The sequence below is a fragment of the Neolamprologus multifasciatus genome, chromosome 18 (assembly GCF_963576455.1).
Source record: "Neolamprologus multifasciatus chromosome 18, fNeoMul1.2, whole genome shotgun sequence".
Classification (NCBI taxonomy): domain Eukaryota; kingdom Metazoa; phylum Chordata; class Actinopteri; order Cichliformes; family Cichlidae; genus Neolamprologus; species Neolamprologus multifasciatus.
This window is the reverse complement of record NC_140456.1, coordinates 2,473,330-2,499,017: the sequence shown is the minus strand read 5'-3', so window position 1 is coordinate 2,499,017 and position 25,688 is coordinate 2,473,330. Positions and strand designations below refer to the sequence as shown.

The window sequence follows — 25,688 nt, the reverse complement described above, 5'->3', positions numbered from 1 at the left end:
ATGCCGGGGTGCGAGGACCCTCATAACGCTGCTTGCAGCTTTAATTTTTTTAATTTTTGATGATTATTTTGTCCAATTTACTATCTGAATTTTTTAAAAAGTCTATTGTATATTTTCTTTTTCCTACCGACTTAGCTTTACATTATTACAATTACATTATTATTATTATTACAAATAATAGTTTTATTATTTTATTTAATCTGCACTTTTCATTGTTACCATTATAGACAGTTTTTTCTTATTTATTTAAACCTTTTCACTTGTACTATTTTAACAGCCTGAAAACGCACTTTTTTCTATTTTTACATTAAACCCTTAGCACTGTTTAATTACGCATGCTCTGTTCTGTTTTCTTGCCGTTAGCAGTCGCTCACTGACGGTGTTCTTAATGTAGTTCTGTGGATAACAACAGGCTCTTATTCTGAAGGCAGCGGTGTTGTTCCGGAAGTGAAGTGTTGCAGGAACCGTTTTCTCTTTTTTCTCTTGCCGACGGTTGAAAGTCCAAACAGGTTCCACTCGCGGCTCCATTGCGCCCACCTTGCGGCTCCGTGTGGTCCGGTTCGGGTTCCGTTAGTTCGTCGGGATGTCCGGTTTAAGCAGCAAAGCTCTCCACGAGCAGCTCTCCGTCATCATGGCCGCGCTGACCAAAGCGGCGGTGGCGGAGATCTGCGAGGTGGTGGATGAAGGCTATGCGGTGCTGCAACTGGAGATCACCCGGAGCCACAAGGAGAACGAGGACCTGAAGAAGAAGCTACACCTCATCGAGTCAATCGTGGTCCGCGGGAGCAGCGGGGGAGGAGGAGGAGGAGGGGAGGCTGCGGATGCGGAGGGACCGGAGGTCTCACCGGCGGCGGAGGCTACGCAGCAGTCGGGAACAACGCAGCAGCAGCGGGAAGGTGACGGACGAGGAGCCGCGGCTGGAGCGGTGCGGGACGAGGTGAGCACTCCGCCGGTCTGAATCAACCTGAAGCCCGGGTACAGGCAGACATCAGAGAGCAATGATAACAACCGCAGGTTAGAGCCGGAAGTGTAACACAGTCAGCTCACAAAACGGAATAAATAACATTTTGTCTGAATGACATAATTACCTAAGAAATGTCCCGGAAACTTTCGTGTATGTAATCACAAATACAGGTATTTGTTATAAACAATAATGACTAATAAAATGAACGGAATCAAGCTGCAATCAGTATTCAAAACAATTCAGATGATCGTTTAATTTATTGATATTTTGTGCCAATGCTTAAATTTAACTCAATGTTTTATCTAATCTGACAATAAATGGAAGATATTTACAACATGTGTTCTTTTTAAATCGCCCCAAATCTGAAAATTCTCTGAAATGAGGATAATTGATCAAATCTGATAGTTATAAATTACTGCAGTAATAATCAGAATAGTTTTGGAAATAATTTAAAGTTAAAACTAGTTTAAAAGTTTTCATTTATTTCACTTGAATTAAAACCAAAACGTATAAACCTCGAGTTCATCCTTACAGTTAATCAGCACTTAAAAAGAATTGTTTTCCTCAGATTGAATTTCACTTTTACAAACAGGTTTATGCCATCAAAGGAGAAATGGTCTTATCTCTGCACATGCTCAGTGCAGCCAGGTGTGTTTGTTTTGTCATCAGGCCTGAAGCTGTTTTTGTTTTAGAAACCTGAGGGCAGTTTGAGAGAGAAATGATCTCTAATCCCAATGATAAGTCAGCCAATCAGGACTCCAGAAACATTTATTCTTCTTTAGTTTGTGTTTCTATAAAAACTGTATTTTAATCGTCTCCTTTTAATGTTGTTTTTTGTGTTCTTGGCGTCTGCAGCTTCCAGAAGTGGTGCTGATTAAAGACGAGGACTCGGACAGTAACGACGTGTTTGAGGAAGGTGAGTAAACGACCTGCAGCAAATCCTTTGTGTGTTTATTAACAATGATTAGATAACAATTTCAAACAGAGAGAAAAAAACAGAAACGTCTCTGTAAAAGAACTTTCTGCAGAGCTGTAGCGTTACGGTTATTTACACCCAAACTTCAAAATTTAATTCCAAAGTAATAAAAAATCTGCTGCACTCGAACGCACCACAGGGAACAAACAATCATTAGTAAAGAAACACATCAATAAATTACCAACCAGAGTGTAGTCGTCATGGCTACGGGTTTCTATAATGCTCTATTAGGAAAAAAAGAATTAAGGAGTGACATCTGGTCACTTCACTTCTTTCCTTTCCTTTAATTTTCCTGTCTCCTTTAAAATGTTTGACATGTATCAGTTTACACCATGCACTGCTCTGATATCAGAGTTAGATTAATGAGCTGGATTTGGCACCGTGAGAACGAGGATGGGAGTCTTTCTTTGTCAGTTAAGGCATGAGTGATTTCTCAACTTCCTAAAAATAAAAATGTCATTCTCAGGGAGGAAAATCATTAAATTAGAAAAATAAATAATACTTACAAAAAAATTAAAAACGGCACATCATCAACAACATCAAGAACACCCCGGGCTCATCATCCACAGCTGATATTCATCTAATTTGTCCTGATGAGATCGTTCTCATTACCAACGTGTAGCATACCGACAATTTGTCCCGAGGTGTCCCATAGGAGCGTTCCTGTGATACGTGTCGGATTGTGGATCCAATCCAACAGAATGAAACTCCCGGTGGTAACACACGTTCCAGCCGTGTATTCCAGCCCTAAACCTAACCACAACCTTAATCTTGTTAGTTAGTGTACATCTGTAGATTCATTCCAAACGGTTCTCATGTTTCTGAAAGTGTAACATATTGTTGTACGTTAGGTTTTGGGATGAGAACGTGTTGTTCTGATGCTCAACATTTCACAGCATTGAATCTTATCATGAAAACTTATATTATAATTTCTTAGGTACTAAGTTAACAGCTGATGGGGTGGCGCCTGCAGCCAGAGAGGGCATCACATCGACCCCCATCAGCCGGCGCACAAAGAGGCGCTGGCGTGAAAGCTTGGAGTCGGAGAATAGGTCATCGTCTGAGCAGCTGGCACAGAAAACATCCGACCTGACAGCAGGGACGCAGAAGACCGTGTCCGTCTACACTCTGGACTCTCCCGATCGTGAGCCGGGATGTCCCGAGCAGCTTGACGACGAGGTCGAGATGGAACCTGGCGAATCTGCTGTGTCGTACTCGTCACAGATGGACCCCGACATTCATCTGGTTCAGGAGTGCTCGCTGGTTCCTTCGAACGCCAACAGGCCGGTTTATTTTAGCAGCGGCGCTCTGATCGAGTCTCCGTCAAACCAAGCAGACCTCGATCTGACCGTCGACCCCGGGTGGCCCAAACAGTCAAAGGGTCAGATGACTTTTACTGCGTTTCACCAAGACGGAAACGCGGATGGCGACGCCTTTGGGCTGAAGGTGCTCAGCGTCTCCGGCTCGACCCCCACAGACTGCCAGCTGTCTGAAGCCAGCAGCTCTGCCTTCGAGTACGAAGACGGCGGCGATGTCATAAACTTTGCCCTCTACAGGGACCAGGCGGGGCGGCCGCAGCTCTGCAACGGGCAGCCGAGCGCGGGAGGCAGAGGGAAGCGTTTCGTGTGCTCCCTCTGCAACAAGACGTACGCCACGTCGCAGAACCTGGAGGTCCACATGCGCATCCACACGGGCGAGAGGCCGTTCAGCTGTGAGCAGTGCGGCAAGAAGTTCACCCAGTCGGCTCACCTGAAGTCGCACCTGAGCGTTCACACGGGCGAGCGGCCGTACGCGTGCAGGCTCTGCTCCCGGAGCTTCATCGTCAAATACAGCCTCAAGTTGCACATGAAGAAGTGTCACCCAAACGTCCCGAGCGACCCCTAAATACCCAAATGCTGGTTTTTACGAACATTTAAAAACATTTATTTTGTGCTTCCATCAGTTAATATGACTATTTTTATAACTTAAATTATTACTTAAATGTATCATCTTTTATTCTTTCACTCTAACATCTCCAAACATAAGAGATCAAATCTGTCCATAGTTTATCTAACGTGCTTCACGTGTCTGCGTCTCTGTGATTGGCCCACATGTCGTTCAGCTACTGAATCTGATGCATCTTATCTCTAAAAACTGCCTGTAAAAACCAGTTAAGATCTTTTTTATATATCAGCCCTGTTGTCTTTTTTCGGGTGACGTCTCTTGTGCATAAGAAAAAGCCCGGCAGTCGCTACAAACATGAATTGGCCGTGATGGTACTGGGACTGTATATAAAAGATGGACATGGACACTGTGCCATCACTACAGGCTCCGCTTTTTGAAACTAGAAGTGACCATATTTAGATTATATGTTAGCGTGCAAAGTTATCAGCTAATGCAGAAGTGCCTTAACCTGCATTTTTAAGATGCCACCAGGGGGCGGTAGCTGCCTGGTCCTGTAGAAGTCTGTGTGGAAACTGCCCTGTCTGTAAAGACATCCCTAACGACTTATAGGCCCAGTCGCTCATTTTCAATAAAACCAAGTTAGTTTTCTAAATTTGGATCATTCTAAAAATTATCCAGGACATGAGTCTGCTAGAGGTGAAGTCACGTCAGCTACATCCGTCTTGTAACACTGTCCACGTCCTTAACTTAAAGCCTTAACAGATTTGAAATATTTCACCCCCCATGCTGCTCTTAGTCTTCAAACTGTCAATAGAGACTAAAACCATATTTGTAGCAGTTACCATAGCAGCCTGTAAACATCAAAACATGTTTACAGCTGCTACGGTAACTGCAGCCTGACTCACTGTTGAAGTAGCCTCCGGTGGACATCAGAGGAACTGCAATTTTTCCTTGTACTTTTTTTTTAAGCCTAAAAGCTGCTTAAATTGTTACCACATCACTAAGTTCAGCTGCTTTTACCTTAAATACTGACAATTTGAGTTATTTTAACAGACATGAACAGGACACGTGAGCGACACAGAAAGAATCACAAGGCATGTTACGCGTGCTCATCCATAAGCCAGGTTTGTATTGATTAATGTGTTTACATGGAGTAGTATTACCAAGCTAATCTTTGTGTTGACATGTAGCTACATCTGCACGTGCAGCAACATCCAAACAGATAAAAAACGTCTCATTCTGAATAATTTAAACAATCACTTATGATGTTTAGGGTTTCCAAGTTCATAATTTTCTGTTTTCTTGTTAACATTTCTGCGTTTGTTGGACAAAAAAAAGGTTCCAGGAAGCTGTTACACACATTTTTTTTGGCTTTTTAGCTAAAATAAGAGCAGCATGTTCATCAGTTAAAAGCTGTGCTGTTACAAAGTCTGCTGCACATATTGGAAGTTGTTTCACAGAAAGTATTGTTGATACGGTTTATGTTGAATGACAGTTTGTCTAATGTTTGGGTAATAAAATGGTTAAAAAGTGTTTTGCATCTTATTTCATGTGTAAATAATAATTTGTTTGTTCAATGTGGATCAGGATTTGCAGAAACTATCAAAAGCCTTCACAACCAGGTGCAATGTTTGTGTGGTTTTTCCAGACTGTCATTGTAAATAAGAATATGTTTTTCATTACGTGGTTAAATAAAAGTTCACTGACTGCAGGCACAATGTTGTGGTACAAAGTGATGCCACGTGAAAGTACAGTTCAGTTTGAGTCGATATCTCTGCAACACAATACACAACGTGTCATTTCTTCACAGTCTGCCTTCATTTTCTCACATTAAAACTATTTTTAAACAAAGTATATTTCGGTATTTAAATCCAGAGAACTTTTCAGTACTAACCATTTCTGGCTTGAGAACCTCGTTATCGCTTGTTTTGTTTTTTCCTTCTTCTTTGTAAAAACAATTTGTAGGAATAAATATTTATGGCTTTATCAGTGAGCAGAAAATTAGACTACTGGTTGATTTGGTTTGATTTTGTGATTTTATACGGAAAAGCTTGTTTTTAAAATCACATTTTCACACATGTATTTGTTTAATATAGCTTTTACTCTTAAATAATTACTATATTCATTTACATTTGATGGTTAGACACACTTATTAAAATGGGGAAAAGGCTCTGGTAGAAAAACATATCATACATTTCTTTTTGTTTTCTTCTTTTTATAACGAACAAGAGACTCTCAAAAACAACAAATAAAATAAATTTTAAAATAAAATATAAACGTGAGTTGATACAGGTTTCATCTCCCTAGGAAGGACAATCAAACGAGGAGTTATTGGGACGTTTTCATACCTGAAATTTGCTTGAAACAGTAAAAGGATACTTTGCACATGCGCACTGTGGATTAATTCCAGCCCCGCCATCACTTCCTGGTCTGTATCGGAGAGCGCACATCAGGTGAGCGGCTACATTCAGGTAAGCTAACGGTGGAGTCCAAGGTCCTGCCTCGAGCCCGCGGTGTGGATCGTTCTGCTTCAGATACACGCACGCGCTGGATTGGACAATGTCCCCCGCGGCCGCCTTCCACGCGCAGCTCGCCTCCATCATGGAGGTGCTGGCCAACACGGCCGTGGCGGAGATCTGCGAGCTCGTGGACAGCGGCTACTCGGTGCTGCAGCTGGAGATCTCGCGGAGCCGCAAAGAAAACGAGGTGCTGCGGAGGAAACTGCGCCTCATGGAGCTGCGGTCCGCCCGAGCGACCGCACTGCGAGCCGCGGTTACCGCCAGCGGCAGCGCGGTGCTCCACGCGAGCGGCCGCGCACGAGCCGAACTGAAGAGGAACGCGACCGCGACAGGTAACCGACCGTTAACTTTTAAATTCACAGCAACTACACTGTAAAAACGAATGAATAAAAAAATGAGAGGAAAACTTTTAGACCAGAGTGATGCGGTCAGTTTGGTAACAGACGGGGTTGTTAATCATTTCCTGCTGCTTTGGTGTCAATGAAATAAACAACAGAGTACAAAAAGAAATGTTTTATGTTTATTATTTTTTCTGACTTTTTCCATCAGTTTTAGAGGTCAGTAGCACTTCTGATAGTATGAGGCGATTCCCGTGCCCTACCTGCAGGAAGTAAAACACCTCCAGCCATAGAATACCTGATTTGGCAGATGCAGGCTCACCCTGAGCACACGTGATAGACGTGAAAAGATGTGGAGACATCGTGCCAAAATTTGGTGGTAGGTCAGTGATGGTATTGGGAGGCATTGAGGGATGCACAGATGTCTACTGGCTAGCCAACGGCACCCTGACTGCTGCTAGGTAACGGGATGCAATCCTTGGACCCGCTGTCACAACCTGTACTGAAGTAGCGGGTCCTGGGTTCCTCCTGGTGCACGACAATCCCCGGCCTCATGCGATGAGTATGCAGGCGCTTCCTGGAAGATGAAGGAATTGATACCATTGACTGGTCCCCACGCTCGCTGGACCCAAAACCCAGTAGAACACATCTTAAAGAACTGATGTGGATCAATTTGCAGAAGATAAAGGACAATAAAATCGCAGCAATGCACAGAAAAAAAATAACATTTACAGCTGTACATGATTCAGAACTTTAAACGCCATCCTCACTCACCTCCTGCAGGTGAGGTAGTCTTGTCCAGAGTGTCCAATCAGGCGATGCCTCAGTGCAGAGACCACAACTCGCCTGCAGAGCCGAGACAGGAAACCACACAGAGTACGGTGAGTAGAAAAGGTGGGAGGAGCATCAGCAGGAAATCCTCCCTCACTCTTCATTGTTTAACCTCTCTCCTCCAACTCCAGCAGCCTGCAGATGCTACCACAGCTGCTGTGATCAAAGTGGAGGACGATGACTGCGTATCCTGGTCCCAGTCTGAGCCGGACAGTGAGTATAAGAACCTGAAGAGCGCCTTTTACTTCCTGTTTGACTCAGTTTGTAGCCGGCTCATACAGAACAGATCTAAACCCCGATGGTGTCCAGTTTAAGCTGTGTAAGAGGCTACAACTCTTTCTGCTTTTTATCTCCAGAAAGTTTCTGTCACAATGACGAGGGACAGGTGGAGGCAGAAGCTGCAATCAAACAGGAAGCAGCAAACGATGGTGGCATCTCGTGGACGAGCGGGGAAGTCAGCTCTACCTCCACCTCTGTCCAGAACACCCAGAGGTCAGAAACCAGCAGCTACGACTGTTTGATATTTGAGCCGCAGCTTCAGCACGGCTCCCACACCACCCAAAATCCTCTGGGAGCGGAGGCCGGCTGCTCATCGGCGTCCAGTTCAGGTGGCAGCTTCACCTTCCCGCTCAGCAAGGCGAGTCTGTCTGCAGCAGAGCGACCTGCAGGTTTCCAGAGCAGCCAGCAGAGGGCGGCGCCTGCAGACGAGCTTCCTGTTAGGAAGGAGACGCCAGGAGCACATCGCTCCTTCATCCGGAGGGGCGGGTGGAGACAGGATGCCGTCAGCAGAGCGGCAAGCCACAGAGGCGAGGATGGCGGGGGAAAGTCGTTCGTCTGTAACTACTGCGGGAAAAAGCTCGCCTGCCTCAAGAACCTCAAAACCCACATGAGGGTCCACACCGGCGAGAAACCGTTCGTCTGCGAGCTCTGCGGTAAACGCTTCTCAGACTCCAGCAACCTCAAACGCCACCAGAGCGTCCACACGGGCGAGAAACGCTACGGCTGCGTCCACTGTGGCAAACGTTTTGCCCAGTCGGGGTCGCTGAAGGTCCACATGACCGTCCACACGGACTGCAAACAGTTCAGGTGTTCGTACTGCAACAAGACGTTCATATCAGGCAGCCACCTGCGGCGCCACATCACGCTCCACGCAGGGGAGAAACGGTTTGGCGCCGTGCAGTGACAGCTGGGAGAAGCGGCATTGCAGATATCTGCAGTGAGGTCGTCTCAGAAACACGTGACCTACTGTAAAAATGTGTCGTGTATGTTTGAACACAAAACAGATGTTCTTGGATCACCTGCGTACGTTTCTACGCGTTTCATTGGAGCAGCAGACAGGGATCGGCTCGATTTCAAGCCTCTGCTTCCAGTTTTAATCAGACTTCTGAGTCGCTCTTAGTCTGGTCTTCTTCCCAGGTGAGGACACACCTGGACAGATTAGGTCTTCATATTAATAATAACTTTATATAGCACTCTTCAGCAGATAAGAACTATGTACATAAAACAACACAATCGATCATACAGCACAAATCTAGTTAAAAGCCAGTCTAAATAAATGAGTCTTTAGCTCCTCAGTGTCCCCCCCAGAGGAGCTGGAGGCATCTGGTTCTGTCTAAACTCTGACCTTTGACCCAGGTGACAGAAGGAAGGGCTTTGTGTCCATCAGGTATTTGTCTTGGGCGTCAAGGTTGTCATGTTTAATTAAAACTCAGCTTCAGTTAACTGTGTCCATGCTTACTAACCTAAAACCAAAATGTAATTGTACTTTCAGAAGTTTCAGTCTTTGTAAAGTTGCTGAACCCAAATAAAGCCCGAGGAGCTGTCGCACTTTGCCAGTAAAAACAAAGCAAATCCACAAAATCCAAAGCTAACAGCTCTGTTTGGATACAGTGGATGGATACTGAAGTCTGGTCACGTCTGCAGAGAAAGAACTACTCAAAAGATGTAACAGCCAAGAGCAAATGAAACTTCCATGAGGGGAAAAAGACTTTGAAGTGTAGGAGAAACGTTTTTAGTGGATGGTGATGTTTGATTTAAACTCAAAACTGTTTTAACAAGTGAATCCAAAGTGGGCGCCGCAGCCTCCTGGCTGGGCCGGGAACTCGTTTAAACTAAATAAATACAGTTTTGAAGCAATTTTATCTTAAAATTTCCATTAAACATTTACATTGAAGAAAAAATCCATCCCACTGTCTCCTTTGAAGTTGGGTCAAAGTGGTAGCAAGCTAAGAGGGCACCTGAGACTTTCCTCGACTGTTTCTCCAGCAATGGTTTCCAGCTCTTCCTGAGACTCTCCCGGGATATATATCAAGTGAATTTCTGATTTCCTCTGGATCTATCGTCACCCATATGGGATTGGAAATCCTCCAAGGGGAGGTGCCGAGGAGGCATGCCGATTGTGTCCTGAACCTCCTCAGATGTAGGAACAGTAGATCTAGGTGGAGCTCCTCACCTCCATCTCTAAACTGCCGCCCATGTGACGTCCAGAGGTCGCTGACTGTTGAGTGAAGTTTAGATACAACAGGCCAAGTAAACAATAGTCTTTCCCTGAACTTGTGAGCGATTAAAGAGGCTACAGATCCTGAGATCAGCTCCAACACCTGAGCTTTCTGCGTGGCTTCCCCCAACAATCCAAAGACGTTCAGTTATTGGGGAATCTAAAGAGCCCATAGCTGTGAATGTCAATGGTTCTCTGTGTCTCTGTGTTAGCGACGTGTCAGGTTGGTGACCTTTCTGTGGAACCTCTACTTCCTGTTTCAAATTTCACTGGTCATGGTGTCACCAGGCAGGGACTGAAAATAATCCTTCACAAGTCTTGTGGTTTTTCAGTAGCAGGTGTTTTATCCAACGTTCATGTGTGAAACTAGCCTGTGGTTGCGTGAAGGTACCAAATGTTTATGACTGTACATCGAGTTTCATTGTGACTGACGTGTAACTGAAGAAACGCTGAACAAACTTCCTTTTTCTTTTTTATCATTTTTAATAAAGCAGCTGCTAAATCAGAGCGCTCTGTTTGTTTTAAACTATTCTGATCACTTGAAATTTGATCCTTTAGGTGTCTCAGTTTTAACATGACAAAACTGGAGAGACTGTCAGGTTTCTTTTTTCCTTCCTCTACTTCCAGGTAGATGTAGGTCTGAAAAGTGAAGCCGTAGAAGGAGCGCTTCATTCTGTTGTTCCTTCTAATGATAAAGCACAAACGTTTTGACTATATTAACACTACGTTCACCTTAAGGTAGCAGCTTGTTTGATTAGGATTTCAGGCTCGCTGCAGGGTGAAGGTCCAGCCAGTGATACTGAAGAAATTTGAGTTCATTCACCATCGATGTAATCATTAACAAAAACTAAAAAGCCTGAATCACTTTCAGAAGCTGCCAATCGGACCATCACATGATCCCCAAGTTTTCCATGTTTTGCTGAGCAGCTGCAGCTCATGGCCACTTCCTGTTGGAGCCATTCAAAAAGAAAAAAGGTTAGACTGGTTTAAGTTAACTTGAGAACCCACGAAAGTTCTCAAATTGATTTAAGCTCACACATCAGCCAATCTACACGGAGAGCATGGATGGACACGAGTAGATTTGATGAGATCTGTGGAAGATGATGGATTCCTGCTTGTGAGTTTTATTTCTTAGCTGTTTCTCTGACAGTTCTCAGGTATTCGGGCTTTGTTTGCAGCTTCAGGTTCAGTCTAAACACATTAAAACACACAACAATGAAGACTCAACACTTTATGTGCAAAAGGAATCACCCGAGTGACAAGTTTCAGCTGAACAGGTGTTAACTGACTACTCACACCTGAAATCCATGACCGTCAATTTAAATCCATTTAAAACAAGAAAAATACAGATACACAGTTTGTCTTTATAATATAGTTTAATGGATCATAAACATTCACCTTAGCCGAGACTAAATATAGTTGACAATATCCCAAATACTGTAAAAGTTCATTCTCAAAGCACAGCGCCATCAACAGGCCAAAGGCTGATTTGCAGACTGAAACACAGCGATCTGTAAGAAATAAGGATCACTTCATCCTTTAAACAGTCATTTCAGAGGCTGATTTCACACTGATTCACATGTATACATTCAGAATTTGTTCCTTTGCTTGAAGTTCAAATTAAATTTGAATTGTTTAAGGTGAAATTTTACAGTTAGACTTAAAGTACGATAAAATACAATAAAAAAAAAAGTGCTGTTACAAGAAAGAATTCCACATTTGAAAATAAGTGCAGTCTATAGAAATTACAAAACTATTTACATTAACAGTAACTCCATATTTAGTAGCTGCTCCACACAGAATGTAAAATTTGTCTTTAAATCTATTTAAATTATTTTCCTCCTCAGGATTTTTCTGTCTTTTACTCTAAATTTTATATTTAGAAGAACACCATTAAAAACATGAACTTTGTTTATTTAAAGCTGCACTGACTGATATTTGGCCAACAGGGGGCAGACCCAGAGAAACAATCTCTGGAGTTGCATTTTTAGCTCTGTTTTGGTCTCCTCCACCACCTGGAAAATAAAGATTTTTGACCATAAAGCCAAAACTAGGATTTAGAAGAAGCTAAATGGTGGAATTTACAACATTAAAAGCAAAACCTTTAACATTACAAAGATTTCATTGATCATTTGATCCATGATCTGTTCTTATACAAAAAGTTTTAAGCGCAGCTTTAAATTCAAAGTTGAGCAGAGCAGTATTAAAATTATCAGTACGACATATTGATTGCTGTTCATTGATAAAGTACATGTGGTAATACATCACCTGTAATGTCATCTTTAAACAAATTTGGCACTTGGATTAATTAACAATAATTCCTGATTTATGAAGACAGGGAGAGAGTTAACCACAAAGATTCAGTCACACCAGAGCTGAACACCTTGAAACTTTGGCTCCCTTAGTTGTGCTGGTAGCAATTAGCGATGAACGCTAAGTGCGTGATTAGCTAAAATGGAGGACTCTACCATAGCTTATTAACTTTATAAACATTACAACTGTCTGTTCTCGAAACTAGCTAGTTTGTCTGTATCTAGTTATAGTTTTATTTACCTTTATCAATTATATAATATAAATTGTAAAAGAGTGCTGTTAGCTTTAGCATTTCCTGGCTGATAAGAATACTAGCTGTTAGCTTAGCGTCTTTTAGGATTCACCGCAGTTGTGCTGTTAACGTCCCACCAAGGCGAAAATAACTGTTGTAAACATTATTGCAGGCATCTAAAAAACCTTGAGATTTTGTTGAAAAGTGAAACATGAAAAGATGCTAACTAAACATTTGATGCTACCTTTGCTTTTACTCTTTATCCAGATTTTAGACAAAAGTAAAACAACGTGGGTATTTTGGGGGCTGTTTTTGTTGGGTTTCTGTGCCTCATCTGGTGTGACTGTTTTAACCCATCATGCTACAGATGCGATGCCGAGTTCACGTCACATGAGGAACGTTGTCAGTGGAAAAGATTCCAGTCTTTATGGCTTGCTAGCATTAGTGAAAAATTCACAGCTGGAGTCTTATTACAGCATTCTAGGTGTGGATCTACACCTCAGATTGGTGTTTAACTACTTTAACCAACAGACTAGATAATAGTCTGATCTCGATAGTTTTCAGGATGAGGTCTCAGTTTTCCAGTTATAACTAAAACCCAGATGTTCACGTACACGTTAGAATCACATTTCTATTAGCTAATGCAGCTCCCATGTGACCTAACCCAGCATGATGAGGTTTTTTGTTTTCTTTTTTTATCCTAAAGGCTTCAAATGATCTGAACATGAAGAGTTAAACATTTCTCTGCTCCGCTAGTCAGTTTCCACAAACTTTATCACTCAAACATTTCAGCTTCACACCAGAGGAGCTGATTTGTGCTGCCGGAGGACCCAAAGCAGAGATCATCTCCTCCTTCTTCACTCTTGGCGTAGTTTGAGGCCCAAACATGATTCAATTTTTAAAAACGTTATAAGACAAAACATCTCGTAAAGCGCTACAGTACTTGGTTTTCTTACAAAGCTTCTACAGCGAGTATTTTGACTTTAAGAGATCTCTCCCAAATCCACAAACGTTCTCCCAGCTTATTGTTTCTTCCATTTTCTGGAATTATTGCTCCTTATAAAGGCAGATTTGCTTTTAAAAATAAGAGCTTTATATGTGTTTGTGTAACCAGGTCATAAATAACATATTTGACCTTCGACCTGTACGGATTACGTTTGTACCACATTAAAGTCTCCGAAGAATCAGACAAAAACAAACGCAGTGAAAGAAACCACTCAAAGGCAGAATGTTTGAACTTTATCTGCGTTTCTCACATTTCTGATCAACATCTGTCAGTGCGTTTCAACAGCCTCTCAGGGTTCCCTTTATTATTATCAGCATGTGAGCACTGCTGGCTGATTGAAGGCACCTAACAGCTGAAGAGTTTTACCACAAAATGCTGCAGAGAATAACTATCTGAAAATAGCTCTTTAACATTAAATACACACAATTTTCAAGCGTTTACTGCAAATTAAATGTGAGAATTTTCCTTCTGTAACAACCTCACATGGTTTCTAGTGGCCAAGAGATCAGCAAATGCATAATGGACACTACTGTTACCTATTTTCTTTAAAACTGGGAAATAACCCAGATAAAATATATTCAGGCTAGATCTGTCTTAAGATCTGGACCGGATCCGTGCAACGGACCTGAGCTGGTGTCTTTTAGCACAACGGCCCAAAACCGGCACGGATGCATTTTAATGATGTAAGTCAGATCCTGGAAATGAGCCTCTATGCTATGAGATGGTTCTTGTCCAAGGAAGGTTTGGAAGGCAGCAGATTCAAAGTGCTTCAGGAGGATTCAGGAGTTCTTGTGGAGGTCTGAGCAGGCATCCAAGGACTTTATTGGTTTATAAAAAGCCCAGAAGCCTCAATATTGTTCTCGACATTCTTCATCCAGCTAAAGATGTTCTAAACCCGGGGTGGGAAACTCCAGGCATCACGGGCCGGAGTCCTGCAGGATTTAGATGCGTCCTTGATCCAACACAGCTGATGTAATTGGCTAAATGACCTCCTCAACATGTCTTGAAGTTCTCCAGAGGCCGGCTAATGAACTAATCATTTGATTCAGGTTTGTTGACCCAGGGTGAGATCTAAAACCTGCAGGACTCCGGCCCTTGAGGCCTGGAGTTGGACACCCCTGCTCAAAACAGTCCTGAGAAGATTCTTAAAGTAGATGATTGTCAGCTGTTTGAGAGTCCGGCGGAGAATTGAGAGGACCTTCTGGAGGTCTGTTTGCTTTAACGGCCTCTGCTGGTTTCATAAACTCCCATTTATCTGACTGTGATCAATCAGGATGATTTACTGGACACTATGGCCCCGCCCACTGACCTGTCATCAAGCGATGTCAGCAAATTAAACCTGGCGATGATTTTAGAGATGTAAGAAAGTATTTTGTACCAGTAAAATTATCAGGAATCCAGCTTTCACAATAAAATCTGAGCTGAACTTTAATGTGAAAATACTCACTGTGTTTGTGGGTATTTTATTTTGTAGTAAAACTCTTCATTCTGTTTATTCTGGAGGGATAAAATGGCACTTTTATAGCCTCCAGGTGATTTTTGTGCATTTGGTTTTTATAAAAAGTCACAGCTCGTATTTTTATTTATTTTTTGCCCTTTAACCCTGAAAATGTTTTGCAGACATTAAACGTCCGACGTTTGGTCACTTTGGAACGCTCAAAAAAGCCAAGATCACCTACAAACCAAAGAAAGAAGACACTCCTAAAATACATCGGCTACATTTTGAGTTGATATGAATGTTTTTAGCTTTCTAAGCTGCTAAACTACTAACATGTGCCACTGAGCTCCAACACTTTAATAACAACTTTTTTTCATGGCTTAAATCTGACTAAAAGCACGAAGCAGCCTCCTGCTCTGCGTCTACATTTCAACGTAAAGATGACACATTTTTAAAAATGTGAATACAAAAACCTCTTTTAAGGAGTGATTTTTGTTTTAAAAGGAGAAATGTTTGCTCTAAAATGTTTTCTGGAGCTCAGATTATTTTGTGCACCTCACATGCAAACATAAAGTGAAATAATAGTCAGAATCGAACGTTTCTGCCGAGTCCCGTCCGACCTTTTCGCCTTCTCCTCCTTCAGGTTCTCCAGACGCGTTTCCTCACTCGTTTCTCGACGTGATGTCCTGAAACCGAATCAGTGGCAGCTGTTAAAACTCGTTCGTCTCCTCTGCGGCTCAAATGTGAGAAACCAAGTTTCTGATTTCAGACTCACCTCCGTCTTCGCCCTCCTCCACTCGCCCAGCGGGCCCGACTTTGTCAGGACTGAAAGAAACGAGAGCAGTGACGTGTTAAAATCACAAAAACAAAATCAGATTCGTGCTCTGCTGGCAGATTAAAAGCAGCTGCAGAGCAAAACTGCACCAGATTTACTTTTATTAGTCCATATTATAATCAACAGGATTCATTCGGTTTATTACAGGACAATTGTGTTTTCAAGACCCCAAAAGTAATAAATGTAACCCAAACAACACTGTAATGATTTACCATAAGCTGGTTTTTATAACTGCTAGTATTAATATCGCTAACAAACTGCATTTGTCTCTCTGGATTTTAAACAAGTTGCAGTCATTTCAGCTTTTTTTGGAAGACAAACTGATCATTTTATATAATAAAAAAATAACACAGTTGTAGAGAAATGTAGTCGTCTGTCTTTTGCTTCAGTCTGTGGGGCGCCTCTTATCAATCAGCTGATACATTTATTTACAAATTTTAAACACTTAAAGCTAGAGCTGGGCGATATAAGATTTTTTCATATCACGATATGTTTTTTTCATTTCAGGCGATAACGATATATATCACGATATAAGCCAAATAACTATATTTGTAAGATTTAAATGTGCCGTTGCTCACAAGTAAAATGTGAAATAATCAGCAGCTTGTTTTGATTTAAATATTTATTTCCCATAATAAGTTCAACAGGGTAGATGTACTTAAGGAACATGAGACTGTTTCAGATAAATAAAGGCAAATATTGCAAACTACACAAAAGGCAGCCGCTAAAGCGTTTAAGTTTCAAAACAGAACAAACAAAACAGACTAAATTGTCAATTCCACTTAGAAACGAAATATTAATTCTAAAAATAAATCTTAGTTTGTTTTACAGAAGAACAGACAAAATTGACGAACTTTTGTCAATATCAAATAAACTGAGAACTAAAAGGAAATTCTCGATCTCTCCTTGTTGTATAGCTGAGCTTTTCAAACAGTTTTAACAGCTACTTTAGCCGGATGACGAATTAGCGCTTCCAGTCAGAGACTGAGCATGCACCGCTTTATTGTATTTCCAGACTTGCTTTCGGCACATTTACAGTGCGCGCTACTCTGTTTTTGTCTGACTTGAAATAGCAGAAATACCTTCACACTACAGAACTTCTGTGGCTCTTCCGTTCGACAATCTCTCCGGCATTGGAACCATCATCTGTTTTCTCTTCGGTAACCTTCGCTCACGCTCTCGGTTGATCTTTCTCTAGTCGGCGCACTCATTTCCTCCGTTACCCGGGCAGCCCGGCTGGCTGCTTCCCAAACAAATACACATGTGCGGCTTGGCACTTGTGCTGCATGTAACAAGTCACGTGACGTGACGCTGCGGCTGTGATTGGTTCGGCTCTGCGCTACTTAATTTGGATTGGCTGTTCTTTTTTTCTTTTTTTTAAGAGGCCAAGAGAGATAAGACCTATCGCAATAGTTTAATTTTTCTATCGAGAAAAAGTTATTTCACAACACATATCGTTATCGTTCTGTCGCCCAGCTCTACTTAAAGCTGGTATTTGGGAAAAGAACGAAGGTCTGAAGCTGTAATTACCAGCTTGTCATAAACAAGTTAAATGTGAATATTTGAAGACTGTCTTTATAACCAGTTTAAGTTAAAAGGCCAAACTGGGCCAATCTGGTATCACTCGTGCTGCAACAGCAGTGGTTGAAACAAATAGTGAGCTGCAGGTGACTGCAGTTTTCAAGCAGCATTTAAAAACAACTTTCTCATTAATTACAAAAAACAGCCAAAGCAGGGAGCTGGAAGTACAGTGGAAACATCCAAGTAAAGTAATGACTCTCACTGCCAGCAGAGGGAGACAAACGTCTTATTTCTGTTTAAAGGCAGCCTGTGGTGATGAAGAGCGGCTCCATTCACACCAGTGTGACTGTAAAACAGGGATTTGCACTGAGGGCCAAATAAACTTCTGCAAACTGAATAATTCACGGGTCACAGCTGGACCTCTGACTGAGTTTCTGTTACCCGAAGACAAAAGATCTTTAATCTCTGAACAGGAATGTTGGTGATACTCACGCATACATGTTGTGATCATCATGAAGACGGTCGACGTGACAGTCGCGCTCCACCACAGACACCTGCAAAACAACGGTCTTTGAACACATCGGCACTTCCGCACAGAAAGATCACGCCGTTTCTGTAGGCGGGACAAAACATGGAGGCAGCTTCAGGTATGAAACACGAAGCCAGTGTTGAGGCGTCTTAGAGCGTATTCTTTTTAAAGGCCACCAGGGGGCGACACTTACTTAGAAAACTGTGGGAAAGCTGTGACCATGTTATAGGCTCAGTCACTAGTTTAAAAAGATGCATCTTATTTTGACACTTTTATTTTAAGGACGTAAAATGGGATATTCTCATTGGTTGATGAGTGTGCAGTTTCTCAGTGAGACCCGCCCCTCACTCAGAAATAAGAGAAACAAACACGTTTTTAACTTTTATACACTTTTTACAACCCTTAATAAATAAATTGTGTTTCTGCTTCTATGATGCATTTGGCTGCTGCAGCTTTCTAAACTAAACTGAACGGACAGAGGAGGCATTTTCAGATCCTCGATCAGCTTCAGGAAGATTTTCCTGGAGACTTAAAGAGATTTTCTTGGTTCATGCTGATCAAACAATCAAAGTGCTCTGAAAAAACTAAATTAGGAACTGAGGTCTCACCCCGAGTACAGAGCTGTGAAGATGAAGACGGTGAAGACGAGAAGGAGGAGGGCCTTCATCGTGAGGCCTGAAACAGAAAGAAGAATAACAGGTGAGGCGAACAGAGGTCGAGCTTTGTGGTGGAGATCGTGGGTGTTCGTTTTGTGTCTTTGGTGGTTTCTGCAGATAAAAATCATCAAATGTTTTTCATTCAGCATTAAAGTCGAGTGAGATGAAAGAAAACAGAGATTCAGACTGGGTCTGAGCAGACTGCTACGAGTCTCTGCAGGCCTCTGACGTCAGAGACCCTGCGGCTCACCTGTGGGCTCAGGTGACGCCTGACAGCAGCAGGTGTTGGTGTAGAAAGGTGAAGGAGGCGGGACTTCGGAGAGGCTGCCCAGCGACTGGGTGAAACGCTCCTTTGACTGACAGATCTCAGAGCAAATCTCCTCGTGGATCAGGAGATTTGGAGGCGGGGCTTCTTTGTCGGGAGGAGTCGGGACCTCAGTGGAGTCTGAAAGAAAAAAAAAATTATTGTTCATTGTTGTCCAAGTTAATTTGAGCGTACTCGCCCTTTAAGCAGCCGGTTACCCACCGTACGTGAAGGCGCGGCTCTCCTCCAGCTCAGTGCTGTTGAATGGCGACCAGGACTCGTCCAGACAGGCCGGACCATCAGGTCTGCTCCTGCACCAGTCCAGGTCATGGTCCCGGTCAACTTCCTGCTTCTGGTTCCAGTTGTTCCCTGTCCCGAAAACACCTCTGAAGACTTTCTCATCGAGCCACGACTGGCAGCTCTCCGTGACATCGCTCAGCAGGCGAACCAGCGAGCTGCGAGGTCGCCGCCTGCGCCGGAAAACCCTGAAGGAAAAATGAGTGTTCAGTGGGTTTGAGGTCCTTCGGCATGTTCCGAGTTATTTTGACTTTTTGTCATTTTGAGGAATTTGTGTCTCTTTGCACAGAAAAGATGAACAAAATGACATAAAACAACATCAAAGTGAAACAAAGAAATCCACAAAGAGCTAAAGAACGAGACCCCAACAACAAACCTCAAACCCAACAAAGTGGGTTAAAGTGCAGAAAGTGACCAAAAGCAACTCGAGTGCGAAAACACTTCCTCGGAGAATGACCACAGCCTGACAAAAATAACCACAATGTGATTTGAAACAACAGGAAGTGACCAAATCTGAGCGCAGCGGCCCGCTCTGTCTGACTGCACACCAAGAAATAAACGTCAGGAACAACATTTAATCGACTTTTAAAGTAAAGTAAGACTTTTAGTTGTTATTAAAAGATGAACTCTGCAAACACATCAAGGCTCCACTTGTGAACACAGAGTTCATGTAACAGAACAAAGACGCTTTTCTCATGTTGATGAAGTGTTCAATAACATGGGGTCTCCTAGCAACAGTGATCAATGACATCACACACCCTGGTCCCCGAGAGCAGCTGATGTCAGGTCTGAAGTATTTATAGCTTTAAAACCTACCCGACATGTGCCGAACGGCTCACTCTGATTGGCTGTTGGAGGTGAGCTCACCGCTTTAAAGAGGTGTGTGTGTGTTTAACAGCTGTCACACATTTGTACGAGCACGAGACGTTATGTTCCTGTTGCTGAAGTAAAATAATCCTGAGTGTGGACCGAAGGGAGGAAATGTTATGGAACGAAGGTTTTTCCAAACTTTGCTTAAGCGTTTGGTGAATGTCACAAAGCGTTTGGCGTCCGGTTCTCTCAGCTCTGTAATTGCAGCTGATGTCATCTATCATTTTCTCCAAAAAAAACATGTAAAAACACTTTTTCTCAGTCTTTGATAACAAAAACGTTAGCAACATTAAACTTCTTGTGATGCTGTAAAATGCAGTAAACGCAGGCTGTTAGCTGCATTTCTTGGTACAAACTCTCCTTTGGTTAATAAAATCAAACTAACTCTGAGTTTGAGCTAAACACAGTCCAGATTTTTACAATCCCAAAAAACTGTTGGGACTGTTCATCCATGTGTTTCAATAAAGTTTAACATCCAGGTGTTCACGAAAAAGAAGATTTACGAGTTCAGCCACGTTCGAGATAGCAGGAAGTTAGCTTGCTAGTTTGCATGTAAAGGCACAGCTCTGATTTCACTTTGGAGGTAAATAAAAACAGAAAACCAAACAACAGTGATGTTTGTAGCGTCCGTAAAGTTAGACGAGCTACTCTGTGGTAGCAGAGTCGGATCAATGAATAAAACCTGGTCACACAGGCCTAGAGACTGGTCTGCAACCGTTTGGCAACCACGATTCATGAAGAAAAAAATCCCCAACCAGTTGTGAGTGGTTGCTGGAGGTTAATGACAGTCGCTGGGAAAATGGCTGTTAAAGCCCCAGTAACACAGACTGGTCAGTGACCACCTGGCAACCAACTGTTGTTAGGGAAAACGTGTATTCCCCTACTGGCTTCGGTTGCTAGCATCTTGCTGCGGTTGTAGCTTGAATGAAAGTGACCGACTGTAGTGTTGCATTGTCTGTAAATACTCTCCAACTACGAGCTGAGCGTTGGTAAAACTTCAAGAAGTGTGACGCAAACAGGAAATGGAGATAGTTCGCTTTCAAAATAAAAGTCACAACTTTTACTTGTGCATAAACATGGAACGAGCGAGCTCGCTGAAACAAAGTTTTTTCTGCTTCCAGATCTCAGGTAAAAACAGTCTAAATAAATGGGAGCCTCCTGGTCTACCTGCCGCTCTCACCTGTGCAGGTTCTCCTTGTAGGAGACGCTGGTTTTGCAGGGCGTCAGTGACACGTTGCCCTCGCCGTCCCAGGAAAAGCTGTCCTCGGTCACGTCATAGTATCCGTTGGTGAGGAGGCGTGGCGAGCGGCGGCAGCAGCAGGGCTCGCTGCCGTGCGCTGAGGTGTAGCAGATGTAGGAGGAGTCGGGAGAGAGCAGAGACACGTCGAGGCTGCAGGAGAGAGACCAGCAAAGGCTTTTCAAACTCCTCCTGCTGAGACTTCACACGTTCATCAGAAACAGGAAATAAACGATGCTTTTACCTCTGACAGTGACTGTTCCTCAACCTTCGCTTGACTGGAGAACCTGAGCGGCAGAAAAGACCATCAGACACACACACACACACACACACACACACACACACAGTGGTTTCTAAATACAGACGACTTTTATCAGCATGAAGAGGCACAGAGCATTCTTGGGTAAATCTGCTCAGAGGACTCGATGAAGATAAAAGCCGAGCAGGAATGTGACAGACGGGCAGCAAAGTGCCGCACAGAGCTCGTCTGAGGAGCTCAAATCAGATCTGTGGAGCCACTCAAAGCTTTAGTTTGGTTTCCGACCGTTTTTCACATCCATAACAGTTCAAACAGTTCAAATAGGCACAAAGAAAATTTGCTACAATGTTGTAATAAAGTCCCAGAATAAAAGTAAAGTGTTGGCGAACGTGGTCGGTGATGTCGGTGACGTACTTGTGACGGCGCCGGAGAAGAACAGAGCCATGTTTGTCTGCAGAGCGGCGTCCGAGGATCTGCGAAGCACATGAGAAACCAAACAGCTGTCGGTGAGAAACAGGCAGATGTTGTTCTAACAAATCTTTTCGATGAAAGGCCAAAACCAGCAGAGAGAGCGCCTCTCCAACCCTCCTGACCTCAGACCAGTCTCACACTGAACGCCGTCAGCTGACAGCTGCTCTTTCAGCGAGACACTCTTATTATTTTTATTGTGATTTAGTGAATTTATTCTGGTTTTTACTCTATGGAGACACTTTGTGTTATTTAAGCTTTTTACATCACGTTTTATTGGATCTTATTAAAAACTACTTATTTTAACATTTATCAGATTTTTTTACTTTTTAAACTTCATATTATTACATTAACTTTTCCCTTTTTTTGTATTTATGCAAAACATATATATACTTACTTATTTTATGATATATGTTACAATAGTATTTATCATTTACTTCTTTTTTTTTTAATTTTATTGATTTAAAAAAAATTATAGTGATTTTATTTGTATTAAAATTTGAACATAATTCACTTTATTAGATTTAACAGGAAACTGTTGTTGTGATTCGGGGCTTTATAAATAAAACTGAATTGAATTATTGTTTCTTTTAAACTGAGATCCTTTCTTCGTGTAATCTTTATTGAACTTTTATTTTATCGTATTTGTCTGAGCTACTCTGGGTTGTGTTTATTGTTTTTACAGGAATTTCCAAACTTTTGGGATAAAAAAAAGCACATTTGATCTTTCCTCTGTCTCTATTTAAAGTTCCTGTTGTTGGGGTCTATTTTCAGCGGTGGATTAATCTGCACTCGGTGGTGTAGTGAGTATTTCTAGCTGCAGGATTTTGTGCGTGTGTGAGTCTGAGTAAACCACAGTGTGTTCATAAAGGAAGTTGTTGTTGTGTATCTGAGCTGGAGCTCACAGACATTTCTCAGACTTTTACACACAGTTTTTATTAGTCGACTCAATTTTTGCTGGTTTGACTCCCAACGAGAAGAAAAATCTAGAAAATCTAAAAAGAAATCTTGTTTTTCTTTCTGTGACTTCAGCTCTTTAAAATCCTCCTCAGCAAAGCTTCACTCAGTCCAGCTGAATCTCTGCAGTCTGAGCACTCGAGGGATTAACTGGAGCTAATCTGAGCTAATCTAATCCAGACTGATCAGGATATTTATAACAGGCTCTGTTTTTAGGCCTTACCTTTAAAATTGCTCTTTGTTCTCTGCGGCGCTTCTCTCACATCCTGCAGAGACGCAGCCTGAGAGCAGACTGCAGAAAGAAAAACAGACGCTGTGACTCTGAGCTCACGCTTCCTGTTAACCCTTCGTCAGCTGACCGACACACACACACGCATGCACACGTGCACACACACAAACAGGAAACGAGTTTGTATACACTATCGTCTCTGTACGAGAGACAAAGAGCCGGTGAGTGTGATGGTTTAACAGGAAGCTCTGAGGGACGAAGGCTTCTGCACAAACTGAAGCACATCATCACATTTGGATCCCACATCGTGTTTCGTGGATAACGAGCCTTCGTGGCAGGATGAGAAAAGAAAACAACAAGAGGCCGAGGACGAAGGCCCGGGGGATCTGATGAAGAGGAGTCATCAGCAGGCCGAGTGATTTGAACACACAGACTGTTGGGCAGTGAACAGAGGCGCTCTGTGTCACAGCGAATAGAGGAGGAGGAGCCTGGGGCTCGTCTTTCTCTGCTCCTACTCAAGATTCAAAAGAAAACCCGTCCGGCGTCCGGTTAACGTCCACTCAGCAGCGAGACTCAATGATTCAGCTCTCCAAAAACAAAACAAGAGAAGGAAGCGGCGTGAGCTCGGAGGGAAGAAGAAACACTCCTCATCTGCTACACGTCAGCGCAAACATCCCAAAGATTTCTGATGTTTTTCAACTTTTTTCTGTAAACCTGCAGATTATAATCTGAAGAGTTTATCACAGGGTGTCAAACTCTTCTCAGTCCATGATGCTAGCAGCCACATACAGCACAGCTGAGCACCTGTAAACCAATAAAAACAGGCCCCTCTGGACTGTTTAAACTGATTTAAAATGCTTCCGTCCATCCCTGAAACTGAGGAGGAAAAATATGTTTTTTAAAAATTTTACTCTCAGTTTTTTTCTGCGTTCGGTCAGTGTGATGTCACAAAGAGATTTTTCAGCCGTGGCGCCTTCGTGGCGCTTTAAGCGGTGCACGTTGGGTAATGCCTGTGAGTAAAACAATAACCTGATGCTGGTTCAGCCTCTGAAGGATTTTAAATGTTCCTCCTGCGCAGCTGCAAAGCTGCGAGTGGGCCGGGCTGCAGGCTCTGGTGGGCCTGCTGTGGGCCTCGGACTCTATGTTTATCCTCTGGACAGCAGCGTTTACATTTTATTATTTCTGCTGTTTACGACTTCTGCCTGAGAGGAACAAAAACAGTCAAATAAAAGATTTTTCCTGTTCTGGGAAAAAATAAAAAGGACGTCGTATTTTGTGTTTCTGATATTTTATTATAAAATCATATATAATATTAACACATTAGGGGCAGGGATAGCTCAGTAGGTAGCGTGGTGGCCCCATGATCAGAAGATCGGGGGTTCACTAAGTGAGTGGGTTAAATGCAGAGAGGAATTTCCCCACGGGGATCAATAAAGTATACAAAAAAAGGCTTCAGCTGTTGTGTGGATGTTCCTGTTTCTGTATTGAGACTAAAGATAATCTAAATTATTTAATAATAACTGAATCCCCCCTCTGTGCCCCCTTTATGGATTCTTCCCATCCCGTGTTTCCCAGCATGCCTTGCAGCAGCAGGCTGGTTTGTGCTGGAGCTGCTGATGTTGGAGGAAAACGCGTCAAAACGGAAGAAACCATTTTCCACCTTCAGACACTCAGACTTCTTCAATTTGTTGTTTCAGCTCTAAAATCACTTTTCATGTAAATCTGAGGATTTTTGTTTAGTTTCGTTAATAACGAGGAACAATAATGAGCTCGAGCTTCGTCACTGCTCGTCCTCATTGTTGAGTATTTCTGTGTCATATTCCTGTAACAATAACTTTGAGCTGTTCGGTTATTATTTAAGATTTTTTCACGCTTTGCTGGTTTAAAATGATCCGAATTCTTCAGAATATCCTGTAAACACTTTGATCTCCGCGGTTTTCCCACGTGATCTGATCATTCCTGAAATATTCCCACTATAAAATATCTGTGGTGTTACTTTACTCTGATACACATAATACTGAGAACAACCCGGAATTACAGTTTTTATTATCGTGTAAATAAACGGAAATAATAAAAGAAGCTTTATAAACATAAACAAGTTTATTTTTCTTTTAGGATGAAATTAAAGTTTGCATAAATATCCAGTCCGTTAAAAAACGGCTGTTTGAGTTTGTTTGTGTGTTTTAAGTCGGATCAGCAGCAGAAAAACAGACAAAGAGAAACTAACGGGACTGAAGCTCAACTCACCGATCACTTTTTCTCCTTTTTTTGTCCAGAAAAATCTTCTTCCGGTCGCTGAACCTTTTTCGTTTTTCCTTTTCGTATTTTTTCTTCTAGACTTTCGCTTTGAAACCTTCACATTTCGTCTCCAGGAGGATAAAAACAAGTCTGCAGCTCGCAGCTGTCACTCTGCCTCGCCCACACCAGGAAGCAGCAGCTGCTGTCAAATTAAAACACGTATGGTTTTCAAAGTAAAAGCACCAAGCGAGACAAAAAATATTTAAAGTAACTACGCAAAACTGATGATT

The 25,688-nt window shown here is 42.5% G+C and overlaps 3 protein-coding genes across 5 annotated transcripts; 2 read left to right on the top strand and 1 right to left on the bottom strand.

Moving 5' to 3' along the window:
• The first annotated feature begins 256 nt into the window (after positions 1 to 256).
• Positions 257 to 4,112, top strand: LOC146496987 (uncharacterized). Its single transcript, XM_085140854.1, has 3 exons — positions 257 to 937; positions 1,820 to 1,880; positions 2,878 to 4,112. Exons 1-3 carry the CDS (start codon positions 584 to 586, stop codon positions 3,822 to 3,824), a joined length of 1,362 nt encoding a protein of 453 aa, XP_084996980.1. The 5' UTR covers positions 257 to 583; the 3' UTR covers positions 3,825 to 4,112.
• Positions 4,113 to 6,383: 2,271 nt separating this feature from the next.
• LOC146496986 (uncharacterized) lies at positions 6,384 to 17,324 on the top strand. Of its 2 annotated transcripts, none has more exons than XM_085140867.1 (4): positions 6,384 to 6,675; positions 7,465 to 7,562; positions 7,647 to 7,725; positions 7,869 to 17,324. In XM_085140867.1, exons 1-4 carry the CDS (start codon positions 6,384 to 6,386, stop codon positions 8,693 to 8,695), a joined length of 1,296 nt encoding a protein of 431 aa, XP_084996993.1. In that variant the 3' UTR covers positions 8,696 to 17,324. The 2 variants fall into 2 exon arrangements, with proteins under 2 accessions (XP_084996993.1, XP_084996992.1); XM_085140866.1 differs by having other exon boundaries at positions 7,644 to 7,725.
• On the bottom strand, positions 15,488 to 25,577 carry tmem71 (transmembrane protein 71). Of its 2 annotated transcripts, XM_085140937.1 has the most exons (11): positions 25,408 to 25,576; positions 23,155 to 23,223; positions 21,921 to 21,979; positions 21,492 to 21,534; positions 21,191 to 21,400; positions 19,066 to 19,328; positions 18,790 to 18,984; positions 18,492 to 18,558; positions 17,847 to 17,908; positions 15,774 to 15,823; positions 15,488 to 15,684 (listed from the first exon to the last, which is right to left on the bottom strand). In XM_085140937.1, exons 3-11 carry the CDS (start codon positions 21,949 to 21,951, stop codon positions 15,661 to 15,663), a joined length of 945 nt encoding a protein of 314 aa, XP_084997063.1. In that variant the 5' UTR covers positions 21,952 to 21,979; positions 23,155 to 23,223; positions 25,408 to 25,576; the 3' UTR covers positions 15,488 to 15,660. The 2 variants fall into 2 exon arrangements, with proteins under 2 accessions (XP_084997063.1, XP_084997064.1); XM_085140938.1 differs by lacking the exon at positions 23,155 to 23,223 and having other exon boundaries at positions 25,408 to 25,577.
• Positions 25,578 to 25,688: the final 111 nt, after the last annotated feature.